At 39.4% G+C, this 15,810-nt stretch overlaps 1 protein-coding gene across 11 annotated transcripts in view; it reads left to right on the plus strand.

Moving 5' to 3' along the window:
* Positions 1–15,810, plus strand: part of DMD (dystrophin) — a 2,097,152-nt gene that overhangs the window by 1,775,535 nt on the left and 305,807 nt on the right. For all 11 annotated transcript variants that reach the window (XM_087859359.1, XM_087859361.1, XM_087859356.1 and 8 more), the window contains one exon: positions 13,576–13,722. In XM_087859359.1, the coding sequence (XP_087715485.1) occupies positions 13,576–13,722 (147 nt within the window). The remainder of the gene's footprint in view (positions 1–13,575; positions 13,723–15,810) is intronic.

Raw genomic sequence — 15,810 nt, forward strand, 5'->3', positions numbered from 1 at the left:
CTATCAGATATTCAAATCCTATTATCATGATCTTAACATGGCATTAAACAAGTTGGCGAAGAGAATAAAGTCAATTTGTCAGCCATATATGCCAAAGTATAGTAATTAAGTAGAAACTCAAGTGAGTGTGGGAAGTAAGCAGTATATATTGGTTTGTTTTTCAGAACCAGTGACAAACCAATACTGAGTTTCGTCTTACTTACTTATTTTCCTGCTTTAAAATATTTCAACCCAGTTTGGAATCTATATATTGCTGTGAACTTAAATCCTATTAGGTCTTAATTAAATAATTCTCATTTAATCGCTCTGTGGTTTAAGGCTTTTGTGTGTCCCAAGGACAAGTAGGCCACATGCAACAACATTTCACCCACTTCCCCCTCCACTTGTCAGTTGGCTGTCAGCCTCAACATATTTCTAGCAGAGACAGGGCTAAAGCCAGAGAATGGTTCATTGTTGTCAGCCTACACAAACCCAGTACTAGAATGGCCACCAGGGTTACCCAATAGAATGGTAACTTTTGTGCATCCAGGAAAGCATAAAATTAAAAGAAATATAAGCTAAACAAATGAGCGTAAGTTCCATTGATCCTTTGGCTCACACAGGGAATAAAATATTACCTTTGGAAGCACCCTGACATTTTGTTACAAAGGTTGAAAGAAGACATTTCCAAGGTTGTCTCAGTGTTAAAATTGCCTGGGGGTTGGGGTTGAGTGTCAGATGCAAGATGGGTCTTAATGAAATGTGACCCACTTTGACTTTCAAAAAAAATCTTGAATTCTTAGTGAAAAGATTTTTTTTTCAGATTTTAAAGCCTTTTTTCAACTGAAATAGTATTCTCCTTTAAATAATCGATACAGCATCACTCACCCAGATTTTTGAGGATGCTGAGTCATACTCCTTTTTTGAAAAAGAAAAATAGTCTATTACTGTTAAAGTGTGATGTCTTTGTTACTTGAATACTAATTGTTTTTTTTTAAAGCTAGGTTTGGCCAGTGACTTTGAGGTTTTTTTTTTTTTAATAACATTGAAGTACGTTGATTAGACAGCTTGACACTTAGACACATTTGTGTAAGTAGTAATTTATTCATCATTCATATGTACTTAAGTGGACATTATCATGATAGCAGTTGTCAGAACAGAACACAACAGGCTATGAATTTAGATCTTATTTTAAGATGTGATCAGAAAAATCAGGGGAGTATCTTGAAAGTGAAAGTTCTCAATAATAAAGTGAAAAACAGGAAAAACTGAGTCAACTCTTGGTTCCACTTAAGAGGCTAGATCTTTTGCACACATGTATATACATTGATATAAAAATAATAACCACTAGGGTGCTTGGGTGGTTCAGTCAGTTAAGCATCTGACTCTTGGTTTCAGCTCAGGTCATGACCTCGTGAGAGTGAGCCCCGCGTTGGGCTCCACGCTCAGTGCAGAGTCTGCTTTTCCCTCTCCCACTCCTTCTGTCCTCCCCCCCTGCCTTCTCTCACCCTCTCTAAAATAAAATAAAATCTTTAATAATAGTAATAATAGCCACTAACGTATCTGGAAAGGCAACATGGCTTGCAAGTAAATACATAAGACTTTCTTTTTTTAGCCTAGGGATATAATGAAACGAAGATGAACCATTGTAAAAAAATTTACCAATCTAATTTTTAGACGTGCTGTTGCATCGATTTTAATGAAGAAAATCCATTTTATGTTCATTTCGTATCTTACTCTTTTGTTTTTCTATTTGTAGAAAAGAAAGGTATTTTGGAAAGACTAAAACCATTTATTAAACACAGGAGCTACAATAATCTGAAAAGAAAAGTAGATACTGAAGGGCATTTTACAATCCTTTTTGGTCCTCTCCCACTTAATTACTTTTATCTTAGCTCTTTGAAAATTTATATTCATCTCTGGCTCAGTTCTGTTTTCGTATTTCTAAGTTGATAATATATTGAATGGAAAATCAATTCAGCAAAAATTCATTTTGTTTCAATGGTGAGTGCCTTCCCCGTGGAACTAAAAATAAATAATTGTGCCCAGTATAAAGCATACTAGGTGTAGCGTATCGCACAGGTAACCTCACAACCCTAGATTCCTCTATTAATTATTATTCATACACCCTGAGGTAGCTTAATTTGTCTTAACAGAAAAAAAAAGTCTCTCTTTGGAACTAACTACTACATGCAAGACCATACCATACTTTGTCCTGCATTTGCTTGGCCAAAAATGTGGCATTTGGTAGCTATGGGTACCTTTTGGCTTGGGATTTGTTTCTTTATAAGCCTTGTAGAATAACAATCACCATTTAAATAAAATTATAACCATTAGAGGTAGGCTGCATGGTTATAGGAACATAGTCTCTTTTGTGCACTGCCATTTCCCTGGCATAAATAGGTGCTCAATCATATTATTTGGAGTGAGAGAATAAATAAACTTGCACAAAAGCACAGGACAAAATGGTCTCTTTCAGATACGTAAGACCTGTACAAATTATTTTACAGATGACTTGCTTCCATTTGGCACCATTCTAATTTGAGCCATTGTTACTTCTTGCCCGAATCTACAGACACTCATTTTCACTCTTTTCTCCTTTCTGAAATGACCACAGGCTTACACTTGTCTACTTGATATTTTCTAGATGAACATGCCATGCCCGGAAGAATGTGACTTTCCTGTGATTCCCCACCTTATCTACTCAGGGAGTTGCTTCTGACCTGCCTTAGTCTCCTCTGCACTTTGCAAACCTTATTGACACAACTTCTCATAGCATGATTATACTGTTCTTTCCATAACCCACGAAATTGTGTATCTCTTGTCACAAATGTGAGTCTGGCACGAGTTCCATTTTCCCAGTGCCCAGTACATGTATACGTAGTACGTATATATACATAGTACACAGTGGATATAAAATAAATGTTTTCGACTGAGTAGTCATGAAATCTAACTACAAGAGTTGCTGAGAATATGCCAATTCCCCTTTGCAGAAATCTTCATTATCTGCCCTGCAAAGGCCACTCATTCATGCCGATCACAACCTTGCTCCAAGAAAACACCCACGAGTGGCTCCTGGGTGGCTCAGTCAGTTGAGTGTCAGACTTTTGATTTCGCCTCAGGTCACGATCTCAGGGTCATGGGATCAAGCCCCATTCGGGCTCCATGCTGAGCTGAGTGTGGAGTCTGCTTGAGATTCTCTCTCTGCTCCTTCCTCCACTTGCGTGCTCTCTCTCTCTCTCTCTCTCTCTCAAATAAATGACTAAGTAAAATCTTTAAAAAAAAAGAAAGAAAACGCCCATGATTAGTCTTCCACAACTGCCCTATACTTCATGCTTCACCTTATTAAAGACTATTTGTCCTTCCCCGAACACATTAAGCTTTCCTATTTCTTACCCATCGTTCAAGCTCTAAACAAGCATCTTTGCTCCTCTTACCATGCTTCCTCTTCCTTTATCAGTTTTATGTCTAGTTCAAAGAGACCTTATAAAGCTGCATGATGGAGGAGGGAGGAAAGACAGGATTCCCCTCCTCCACCCCAAGGAAGTATTCGGAGTTGGCTCCAATGCCACAGCTACCCGATAAAGGATCTCAGTCCGTGGCTCTCAGGGATGAGCTTACTACCCTCTGCTTTGCAGAGTCTCCATGAGCCAGACCAAATAAGACCTTGTGTGACTTTGTGTTCCCCATGTTGCCTGACGCCATGCTTAACTGGTTGTAGGAGGAGTACAAGGAGAAATAGACCTGAACTTCTCATTCATCTTTGCAACAGTCCTGAGGTGGCCTTTTTCCTATCCCCTTTCTACACAAGAGGAAATGCATGCAGATGGTTGTAAATGAATTTTTTTTCTCTAGTAGGAAACCCTAAACATGAGAGAGAAGAGGAGAGAGAGAAAAACAAAGAGGGTGAGAGACACAGGTCATCCCTCATCTCAGCCTCAACATCTATAAAGTAGATGTTGAGCAAAGTAGAGAAACGTACCTCAGTCTTTGAAGAGAGAGCCTCCTGTGCCAGGGCTCGCCAATTTAGCAGTAGAGCCCCCTTTAGGCTGGATTTGAGCCCCCTCGGCCCCCTTGGGCCAAACACTCTGCAACTGCCATGGAAACCCTGGGATGGAGCTTTTTATCTTTTCCTATATAAATATTCTTAATTTTTTTTTTAGCCTTGCCACAGTGCCCTCCAGAAGACTATGCCAGGGTGTATCACCACCAGCAGAACATGTTTTCCTTAAATAGGTTACTTCTCCTTCTTTCCCACTTGCTCCATTTCTCTGAAAACTCTCTGGTTGGCACCCAAAACTAGAATGTTATGTTCTTGCTCAGAGGCTTAGAGGTATGTCAGAAGTGAGCACAGGGTCCAACATAAAATAAACCAAGTAGCACATCTAAAGAATCCAGTTATGGAAGCTGAAGGAAACAAGCTGGCTTCTTTTTTTTCTTAGAGATTTTATTTATTTATCTGACTGAGAGAGAAGCGGCAGAAGCAGGCTCCCCGCTGAACAGGGAGCCCAATGCAGGACTCGATCCCAGGACCCTGGGATCATGACCTGACCTGAAGGCAGATGCTTACCGGACTGAGCCACCCAGGTGCCCCTAAGCTGACTTCTTTTATTTAGGAATTTGGTGTCAGATTTTTATAGGAAACTGTGGTGATAAAGCAATTTGAGGATAGCTGTTGGTCTGAACTATTAGTAATTAATGCAAAAAGGCCTAATTCTCTTGAGTGTTTATTCTTTAATAAAAATGTATTGAGGGATTATCACGTGATGGTTCTAGGCATACCCTGGTGAAAAAAATAATATAGAATTTCCTTAATGAAGATTAGGGTCTTGGGATGGGACAGATGATGAATTAATAGTCAAATGTATATGCACTTTGAAATTGCCATCTGGGCCAAGAAGGAAGGGTGCAGAGGGGGAGAAAAATAGGGAGAGCTCTCTTCAAACAGGGAAGCCAGGGATGGGCTCATTTTCACGGTCGCATTAAGTGAGATCTGAGGTTCATGAATAAATGCCAGCCAGGCAGAGAGTACGGATATAAAACTCCAGGCTGAGGGAACAGCATACACAAAGGGTCTAAGTCAAGAATAAGTTTGGTGAGTTCTAGGAACATAGCGTCTTCCAAGTTCTTGTTAAAAATGCCAACTTCTCAAGCCCACCCTGGACCTACAGAATCAAAAACTCTGGGGACAAGGGGCACCCGGTGGCTCAGTCAGTCGAGTGTCCGACTCTTGGATTCGGCTCAGGTCACGATCTCAGGGTAGTGAGATCGAGCCCTGCATTGGGCTCAGAACTCAGCGCAGCGTCTGCTTCAGATTCTCTCTCCCTCTCTCTCTCCGTTTCTCCCCCCGCTCGCGTGCTCTCTCTCTCTCTCAAATGAATAAATAAAATAAATAATCTTTAAATAAACAAACAACACTACATCAAAAGCTAATGATGTACTGTATGGTGACTAACATAACATAATAAAAAATAAATTAAAGAAATAAAAATAAATAAAATAAACAAACAACAAATAAATAAAACACTGGGGACAGGACCCTGCAAGCTGTGCATTAACAAATGCTCCTCAGTGATGATGAGGCAGGCTCTTAGTGAGAATCACTGCCTTACAGGGAGGTTCGAGCCCTGTAGGGAAAGGTGAGAGCAAGACAGGGCCAGCAGGAATAGTAAATGTGGGCACAGAACGAGAACATTTTAGACTGTCAGATCCGTTTGCAAATCCCAAAAACCTGTTAACTGTAAAACCTAAGCTGTCTAAAATAACTTCTGAATTTGAATATCAATGTCCTTGTGGTTGATATTTTTAATGGCTTATGGATCATTACTTATTTTTAAATAAGTAAACAGATTTCATTAACTGACATTTCGTTTGATGTTTTGTCACATATAATTAAAATTTCTCAGATAGAAAATATTGGCATTTCTTCTGTTTCCTTAGCAGCCTAAAAACATGGCTTGCTTAAATGATTTATTTAAACTCATTAGGGACCTTTTTATTTTAATTGTGCATATTTTGCATTTAGCCTCTGCAGAACACCGGTGAGCTACCTTCTTATTTCCTTTAACTGTGTCATGCAAAAGCTATGGAAAACTGGAAATATTTTTGTTTTTTATTTTTTGTTTTTTTTGTTTGTTTGCTTCTTTTTTCTGTGAAGAGAAAGTAATTAGCAGTCACAGTTAGGATTACAGAAACAACTTTCCAAGGAAATTAAAGTCACTAGACGTGTACGACTTGTTCTTCTAAGTTAAAACCTGTCCTTCGTGATCAATTCTGTCTTGTTCCTCATTTCTAATTTATATCTGTGAAGGCAAAATGAACAACATGCATAAAAAAGAAGATAGACGCTTTTAGTGTGGTAGAGCTGTAATTCAGCTCCTACTTTCAGAACCTTGAGGTTATGAGCTTCATAGTGAAGCCATGTCCGAAAAGATGAAGAATTACGACGGATGCAAATGAGAAAATGTTAAAAAAGAATTTACGCTTTTGTGTTCAGGTGTGCATTCTTTTTCAAGAAAACGAAGAGAAACTAGAGATCCTTTTTTCGTAAAAACACGGGGATTCTTTATGGGAAAAACACAGCAGTTAATTGCTGTTCTATGAGCGCCACGAATTTGGAAGTGTGGTGACTGAGGGGAAACCGTGGCTAAAATATAGTTACTGATAATTGTTTGGGAAATAAAAGCTCCAAATGTCTTCATGCCTACAAACTTCATATTGTTTTCCTAAAATCTGGGTGCTTTTTGTTTTTAAATTTAACCTCCCTCCAAGTCATCCAGATTATGCTACATCTAGGCCGTTTGTTCTGAGTCTGTTTCATTATTTATGTCCTTATTCTGTTTGCTGGTCAAAAGTGGTCATGTCCAACTATGAAAACGTACAAGAATGGCCCCGAAAGCTAAATGCGCAGAAGACGATGAAAAGAAACAGCATAATATTTTGCCTTCAGGCTACCACAATAAAACCCGATGCTGGAATGGAATGCAGCCGCATCTCTGTTAAAAAAGAGTGCGTGTTTCAATGGCATAATTTATTGTCAAGAATGTCTACCAGCGGCCTAAGTGATACGAAAGGCAGAGGGATGTACTCAGTCAGTCTGAGGACTACGCTTTATGTCTCAGCTCCATACACTCCCTCAGCATTTGGCAGAGATCAAGGAGTTAACATTATGCAAAGGGTGTCCGGTCTCCATTTTGTTGATGTATGGGATAGCCTCGTCATGTTAGTAATGAGAATTCACCTAAGAAGCCTCTTACAAAAAAACAAAACAAAGCAAACAAAACAAAAAGCGTCTGACCTCTGAAGTCTAAGGGTAAAGGAGATTGAGGAACTGGATGAAATCCGTCTATGTAGTAAACTGTAGGCACCCCAGCCAGATTCCTTCACTAAGCTGGTGAACTCATCCCCCAGCAACTCTGAGGGTTGTCTGCCAAAAGACTCGTAGTTGCACCCTTTTCCAGAAAACCTCCCTCAGGCAAAAGGAAGCCACCTGCCCTGGGAAATTACACCACCCCTTCTCCCCTAAGACTGCCAGGGGGCAGCTAGTGGCCAATAACCGATTGACATTGGGGTAGAAAAGGACAACCCCTTTGTCTCAAGATGGAACCAACCGTGGTATAATTTGTGCTCCAGAGCTCCCCATGGGATCAAGCTGATGTTCGGCTCCAGCTGAGACCACATCCTTACTTAGCTTTTCTGTCCTGTCTGCCTGCTTCCCTCACATCAGATCACTCAGACTCCTCTTCTCCAAAAGCCAGCCTAAGTCAGTAGGTATCTGAGACAAATGCTGAACCTCCACCCTGGGCACCACACCAGGCAGTGAACCAACCAGAGTAAAGAGCCAAGAATTACAGTTAACAATGGATATCTCCAAGCCTGGTGCATTTCACGAAAGGCTTGCCTACATCTTGTCTTGTGTTTCTTTGTGATTGGTCCAATGACATTGGAGTAGCTCATGTCCCGCAGGTATTTTAGAAGCTCCAGTAGGCATCTGATCCTCTGGGCAAAGCAGCATGTGGTCCTTGACTCTATTGGCCCCAGTGGCAGGCATTCACTCCCATCAGGATAATGTAGCCATCCAGAAATGCAGAAGCTGCCAAACACAGCTGAGCTGTACCTGCCCCCGGTTCTTGGGTAACTGGGTTCTATGAGGCCTTCCCTGAGCCTCACATAGGAGCTCTAATAACGCTACTCAAGCCCTGTATGTGCAGGACATGATGTCCGTTTCCTCCCCCTCACCTTCTCACTACTAACCCAGCATGAAAAATCCTGGGACTATTCCTAACGCCTCCTCTTTGTAGACTGTTTTCCAGGGATTTTGATTCTCAAACATTTGTTCAATAAGGTTTCATTGTAGAGAGAAATGCAATTAGTCACAACTTCATCTTTTAATTAATATTTGTGACATAAATTTCTCCGCACAGCCTTAGAATAGCCTTTCATCATCAGACCCTACTAATTTTGAATTTCTGGTATGTGACATGGAACTTCTATGAATTAGTAGGTTAAGCTTTCAGGAAGAACATTTAATGTCCCTAAGAAGGGAAGTTTTTCAGATTATCAGTGGCCCCATTAATATCTAAATGAAACACTTTACATGGGTGTGTGTGTGATATTTATCACGTCACACGATTTATAAATAAACTCCTAGGTGGCATTGCTAATTCACGCATCCCAGAGCCTCCTCCCCTTCTTGCCTGCTTGCACAGCTGCTCCTACTGGGGCCTTTCTTGGATTGTCCTGGACCTCCACCACTGACTCCCCTACTTTCTCTCCCTCTACAAGCCTCATCTTGCTTCACTTCCCTCCTAATCCAGTATAGATTCCATCGTATGTTTTTCGATGACATTCTAGCTAAAATTTAAACTCCCTTGTCCCTGACAAAGAGATAGCTGACATGACCCCAAAGCTGGATCAACTGCTTTCTCCATGCTTGCAAGGAACACTGTTGGAGAAGGAGGAAATGGGGTGGATGGGTTCAAAAGTTCCAAAAAAAAAAGGTCGGTCCTGGGCCTCCAATGGGCCCTTGACACCATCTGGCAACCTTGCTAGATTCTGAGGTCAACTTCTGTCACAGTCTCTGTCACACCTAATTCAAATGTTCTCACTTACCCTGAATTCATGTTTTCATTCAATGAATATTTGTTGAACACCGATTTTATGCCAGGTCTGTTGCTTCATACTTCATAGAGGAATCAGAGGCCCTCAAAGTACAAGTCCCTAGACTTATTTTTTTCCCATCCTATAAATTGACCTTTGGTACCCAGCAGCATAGTCCCTTAACTATGAAGCCAAAGCTTCTCCCTCCAAAACAATGTTCCCTTGTTAATAGATCATTCCTTTCTTTTGTTGCAATGTGGTTGATGACTAAAATCCTAAATCTATATTTGAACAAATCTTTAACTACATAAGGATAAGCAATGATCTGACAGCCAATTTAATTTCATAAAAAGAAGAAAAACTTGACATATCAGACTTATATATCATTCTAAATCAGTACCTTTATATCTATAATCAGACAACATTTAATGAAGTGAAAATTCTGCCGGCATGAAACTAGTCATAATAAAATTAGACTTGGTTTGCTCGTTCATGGAGAACATATTCCAGATGTTTAAGTGATTCAAAGAAAAACCCAAAGTATAATGGCTCCCTTCAATGTTTTCTCACTCACTGCTTCCAAACTAGAATGAAATCTCATGAAATTCTGGTCATATTTAAGTAGCACAGGATATTATTCAGAGTTAAGTGTACTTTTTGACGTTTCATGTTCGATGTTCAATGATGTAAACATATATTTATATGCGTAATACTAAAAGCTCTAATATTGGAAGGATAGTCAAACACAATGTGACATCCACGTAAATGACACAGGACACGTATTGAGTCTTTACATAGCGTGGTGTCTTGTGATTCGGTGTTTAGGAAGCCATCCATACTTCTTACTTGATACACTTCTAGGCATTGACAGTCTACAGCAGCAGTGAGCCGTCCTCAGGGGGTACAGAGCTGCCACGGTAACCTAGGTCAGATGCCAAAGTGGAGATTGACTTGGGCACTCTCCCACCTCCTTTTTCTCTTCCTCTCTTCTACCTCCAGTTACCTTCTTTCCTCTGTTCTAAGGGGCTTAGTGCCCTCATGATGATGTCTAGCTGGCTAAAGTTCTTCATTTTGCTTGGTCCCATCGTGCTATCCCCCAGCATGAAACTTCCCACCAAATGATCACTTTACCAACTGACCTTCTCCGCCCCCCCATCAAAGCTTCCATTGATCCTAACAGAAATGTAATCCAGATTAAACTAAACATATGCTTTCTGCCCCCCTTAGTTAATGATGATACCAGTAGCCGTAGCAGTGGTAGTAGAATTTATCATAGATTTCCTCTGTTCCAGCTCAGAACCTAGAGTCCAACAGTTAATTAAAAAAGTCAGTTCAATCAGGGAATCGTAAAAAAGTATGTCTTAAACATTTTATTCGATCTTAAAATAGTCAACCAGGATTTTAATGTTGTGTGAAGGTTTCTTCTTTAAGTGTAGATTCACTGATTAGACTTCTCCATAAATCACACTGATGATGAAGACTTTGTGATTTCCAGTTCCAGTTTCTTTCATGTAGACAGAGTCCATCAAGAAACACGAAAGACATTCTGAATACAGAACCCTTCTAAATTTTTCGGATTATTTTCCTAATCTTTTACAGTTGCCTTGTCTATACCCAATTCAACAATATTTACTTCTCTTGTTCTTTTTAAAGCAACTTTCTAAAGGGCTTAACCTGGTTTTCATAGAAATAATAGCTTATTTTCTCTTAGACTTAAATTTCTTTGGTTTGTGAAATATTTAATTAAATTATGTAATTGCAATACTAACTGGCATACCACAATGACAACTCAACTAATGAGAGCTGAAGGCCATGCATCCTGACAGATAGCTCTAACATTTTATTTAGAGGCTACGATAGGCCCCAGTCACTGTGTTTCACAAAGGCATGAAGACTGGCTAATCTGTTGGGTCTTAAGTAGAGACCAGTTAAGAGAACTTCTACTGTAATTGCTAGATGGGGTGAGGGGGGGGGGAGGAAGCAGAAGCCACCAGATCCCATGATGGTGGGGAGAGAGAGGGGGAAGGAGAGTGAGTGTTCTGATTAATGATGTGTACTGGACCCTAATTTTTAATCGCCTTCATCCTCCAAAACACCAATGGAGGATTAAAATCTGTGTCCAGGACTTTGGAGGGAGGAAGTGAAAATCCAAATATTCTAATAAAAGGCATTTGAACATGTACATGATGTAGTCCAAAGGGAGCTGAAACCTGCATGTGGCTGAGCCGAAGACTCACTGGCTGAGAGGCACGTGGGTGAAGACAGATGGTTAACAGACAGGGTTAACCTGCAGGACTTTGCCTGGCGGCCACACCATCCCTACAATGCTTTCCCATTTCCAGTTCCCATTCATATATTTATTTACGGTTCCTAGAAACATATATTATTATCCAGAAGAGAATGCTTCCATTTTGTAATCTTTGCCCTTGTCCAGGTTTCTCCGTTGACATTTAAGAAATCTGTTTTCTAGGGGTGCCTGGGTGGCTCAGTTGGTTAAGCCGCCAACTCTTGATGTTGTGTCAGGTCATAATCTCAGGGTCATGGGATGGAGCCCCACACAGGGCTCTGTGCTGAGCAGGGAGTCAGCTTCAGGATTCTGCCCCCCCAACACACACACATGCTGTCCCTAAAATAAATGAATACATCTTTAAAATAAATCTGTTTTCTAACCTTTTATTACACAAAACAAAGTGATTATGGATCATTTCCTTTTAGAGATATGAATTTACATCAATGGATTTTACCTCTCTCCATGGGATTCTTTTAATCTCTATATTTATTTATAAGGCAATGGAATAATAATATTTACTATCAATCCCTATAAAAACTTTATCAGACTGATTCCTATGACATTCCACCGACATGGAGTTGAATAAAGATGAATACATCAGATAGGATTTTTTTTTTGCATGTCTGTGGTCAGACAAAGATTTCTTCTGTTTTCTTTCATTTTTATTTTTTATTGATATTTAATTCATGAATGAGAAAATTCACCCTTCAGGGGCACCCAGCTGGCTCAGTTGGTGGAGCCTGTGACTCTTGACTTCGGGGTCATGAGGTTGAGCCCCATGTTGGGTGTAGAGTTTAGCTAATAATTTTTTTTTAATTCATTGTTTCGAATTGTGCAATTCAGTGGTGTTTAGTATATTCACAGGGTTGTGCTACCATCACCACTGTCTCATTCCAGAACATTTTTATCACTCCCAAAAGACACCCATGATTCTTTAATATAATATTCTTAATGCCTGTTTTAAAAAAACATTAAGTTCTATGGAGTGATTATGACAATGTCTTATATTATCTAATAAGAGTCTTATATTCCATACAATACCACATTTTAGTGGTGAGAGATTCAGGTTGATTTGACAGGACAATGCCATTCTTATTTAGAATGTACATACTGGCTCCTTTTCTTTGGAGTGGGAGGGAATCGGAGGGTTATAGATGAAGTCAGTGTAAACAGTGGTTTTATCAACATAGTGAACCAGAGAAATAGGTATCCTACCCAGATCAAGCAAGTCAAAGCAGCACATATAACCGAGTAAGTGATGTTGTCCTTGTGCATAGACATTACATTACACAAACTGTTCTCCTAAGTGAGGGAATTTGTCCCTTAGAAATTGCTCATTGGAACATTTGGACATTATGCATCATGTTAAAGATCCATAAATGTCATCCCGATAGGGTAGATATGATGCATGGTAATATCCTCCCCATATCTGCATAGGGTTCTTCTACTCACTAGATTGTCATGATGCATTGCATCAGAGAATCCCATTCTAGTGCTTCAGAGACAGCCGAGAAGCCCATGGGAGCCTTTCTAAGTCGTTGCTACAAGGACTAAAATACCAGGAGACCAGGAAGTCATTCTTAGGGCTTGACAAAATACCCTAATCGCTAAATGAATCTATTTATTATGCAGTCGGTGCAAAGTATGAATGTAATATTTCATGATTGAGTATATCTTTTTATTGTAAAAAAAAAGGATCCATTTGTGGTTGTAAGATGAGTAGAATTTAGAATCTAGCAGTGTATTTTTTCTGTCACTTTACCAATCCAGAATTACTTTGGAAAGGTATATAATATAATAGCTAAGAATATGTACTCTGGAGGCAAGCAACCCTGGGTATGTATCCTAGGTTCCTCAATTTTGGCCCATTGAACCCTTGGCAAGATAGAACCTGTGCAAGTTGTTGTCTCTTATGTAAAATGAGAATTCTCCAACTACCCATCTCACAGGGTTATTTTGTAGGAATAAAATTATTATTATGTGAACAGAGCTCATCACGGGATTAGGCACCTAAGAAATGCTCTATAAATATTAGTTACCATTATGCTCCTATTCACAAATGTTCATAGTTGCAATACCACTATAATAGAGCACACATCATTAACACTGCACCCCAAACAGAACAAGATATCTTGTAGTTCCCGTGTGTCTGTTTCTTTGCTTTAAATGTTCTAATTTTCCAACTTGCCCTTGACTATTTCACACAGGTGCTTCGAGGAGAAATTACACCTCTGAAAGAGAATGTCAGCTACGTCAATGACCTTGCTCGCCAACTCACTACGTTGGGCATTCAGCTGTCACCATATAACCTCAACATTCTGGAAGACCTGAACACCAGATGGAAGCTTCTACAGGTAGGCACATTACGAGCATTGCAGTTCCTTGTCACAACAAGAGAATATACGGATAAAGCTTGTTTGTAAGAAACAAGAAAAGTAGTTTCTTCATGTGATGTTCTGGATAATATTTTGTGAATGTAGGGTATTTTATATTATTTAGTAAGCTCCTATATAAATGTTTTCAAACCTATTAGTAATAATTTTTGTAGATAGCTTAAAGTTAGACTTTCCCATATCTTGCAAAAAACGGAAGGTAGTGCTGAGTCATGATGGGAGGACTGACTTACTGTCATACAATTACTTTGTACTACTATTGCTTGGATTCTTTAAACATCTTTACCTTTGGAATCCTAATTTAAACAACAGTCAATGGTAAGGCATATTCTAAAATCGTTTTAAAAAGAACATCCAGTGCACCTGGATGGCTCAGTCAGTTAAGTGTCTGCCTTCAGCTCAGGTCATAATCCCAGGGTCCTGGGATGGCGCCCCATGTTGGGCTCCCTGCTCAGCGAGCAGTCTGCTTCTCCCTCTGCCACTCCACCCACTCATGCTCGCTCTCTCTCTCTCTCTCTCTCTCTCAAAAATAAATAAATAAATAATCTTTTTAAAAAATAATTTAAAAAATTTAAAAAACATCCTATCACAAACCTATATATGGAGGTTTTTCATAGGTTTGCATAATAAATCTAGGGACCAGAAGCATGCTCAAGGTCACACTTACTAGCTGTGGGACCTTGGGCAGGTTATTTAACCTTTCTGTGCTTCGGTCTTTCATCTGAAGAAAATGTGGATATTAAATGTTTCTAAAACCAGTCTATTATTAGGACAAGTAAGTCAAAAGATGTGGAAAGTGCTTGGAACAGTGCTAGTTACATAGTAAATGCTGTATAAATTCTAGCTCTTGGTGTTATTGCAGTTATAATGATTATTATTATAGCATACAAGTTTGGGAATCAAACTTACTGAGTGACCTTGAAGTCACTTGTCCTTTCTGTCAGTTCTCTCATATCTAACATGCTTGCTGTAATAATAAACAAATTAATTCATGTAGAGTTGTTAGTACAGTACCTGGCTCATAGTAAGAACTCAGAAAAGGTAATGTGTCTCTGTGTTCCCCATGTGAAGGACACTGTGTAAATACCCCAAAACCCTCAAACTGATTTTACCATAGAATTAGAGAATTGTTTTGTTTCCCTCTCCGGTTTCATAGGTTGCAGAGAGTGTGCTTCTGAGGAAAGACAGGAAACTGAGTTTAAAAATATTTGTTTTCAATGTTTTAATGGGAAAAAAATGCTAAAGCAGATAACTTTTCATATTGGCAGTCCATTTAGGGGTGTGATTGAAAGTCCTCTTGAAGAATTGCTAGATCTTTAATAAAAACAAGTTCCAAATTCAAGACCTCTTGAGATCTCCTATAATTTAATTCTTGTTGTGATGGATAGTTTTGAAATATTTGTATGATAGACTGTTATAAGTGGCATTGACTAAAGCAAGGCAATATAGTTAAGCAATTACATGCCTTTCTATGTCTATTAGTTTTGTAGTGGCTAAGTACTATTAAAACCTTATCAGCTTCATCCTTAATATGTTTTTCACTTTAAGCATAAATAAGGAAAGTAATAAATGTCCAAGGAAAAGCAGTGGCCACATTTGTTCTCTTCAAGCACTCTTGAACGGTATCTTAAAATTTCTTTTGAAAAACAAAATGCTGGGCGCCTGGGTGGCTCAGTGGGTTAAGTGTCTGCTTTTGGCTCAGGTCATGATCCCAGGGTCCTGGGATCAAGCCCCACATCGGGGTCTCTGCTCAGTGGGGAGCCTGCTTCCCCCTCTCCCTCTGCCTGCCACTCCCCCTGCTTATGCTCTCTCTCTCCCTGTCAAATAAATAAAATCTTTTTTAAAAAAAGAAGAATCAAATGCTGCATTTGCTTTCAAAATGTGGTACCAATTTGTGACAATGGCATGTGAGCTTATAGATGAGGTTAAAAGATTATGACTGATAAGGGAAGTTTTTAAAGATCAGTGCTAAATGGGCCATTATAGTCACACTCTTTATTTAGATGTAAAGTACACGAAAATATTAATAGCTTAAGTTTTGCTCATTCT

Source organism: Ursus americanus, chromosome X (assembly GCF_024610735.1).
Source record: "Ursus americanus isolate L20-20 chromosome X, mUrsAme1.1.p, whole genome shotgun sequence".
Taxonomy (NCBI): Eukaryota; Metazoa; Chordata; class Mammalia; order Carnivora; family Ursidae; genus Ursus; species Ursus americanus.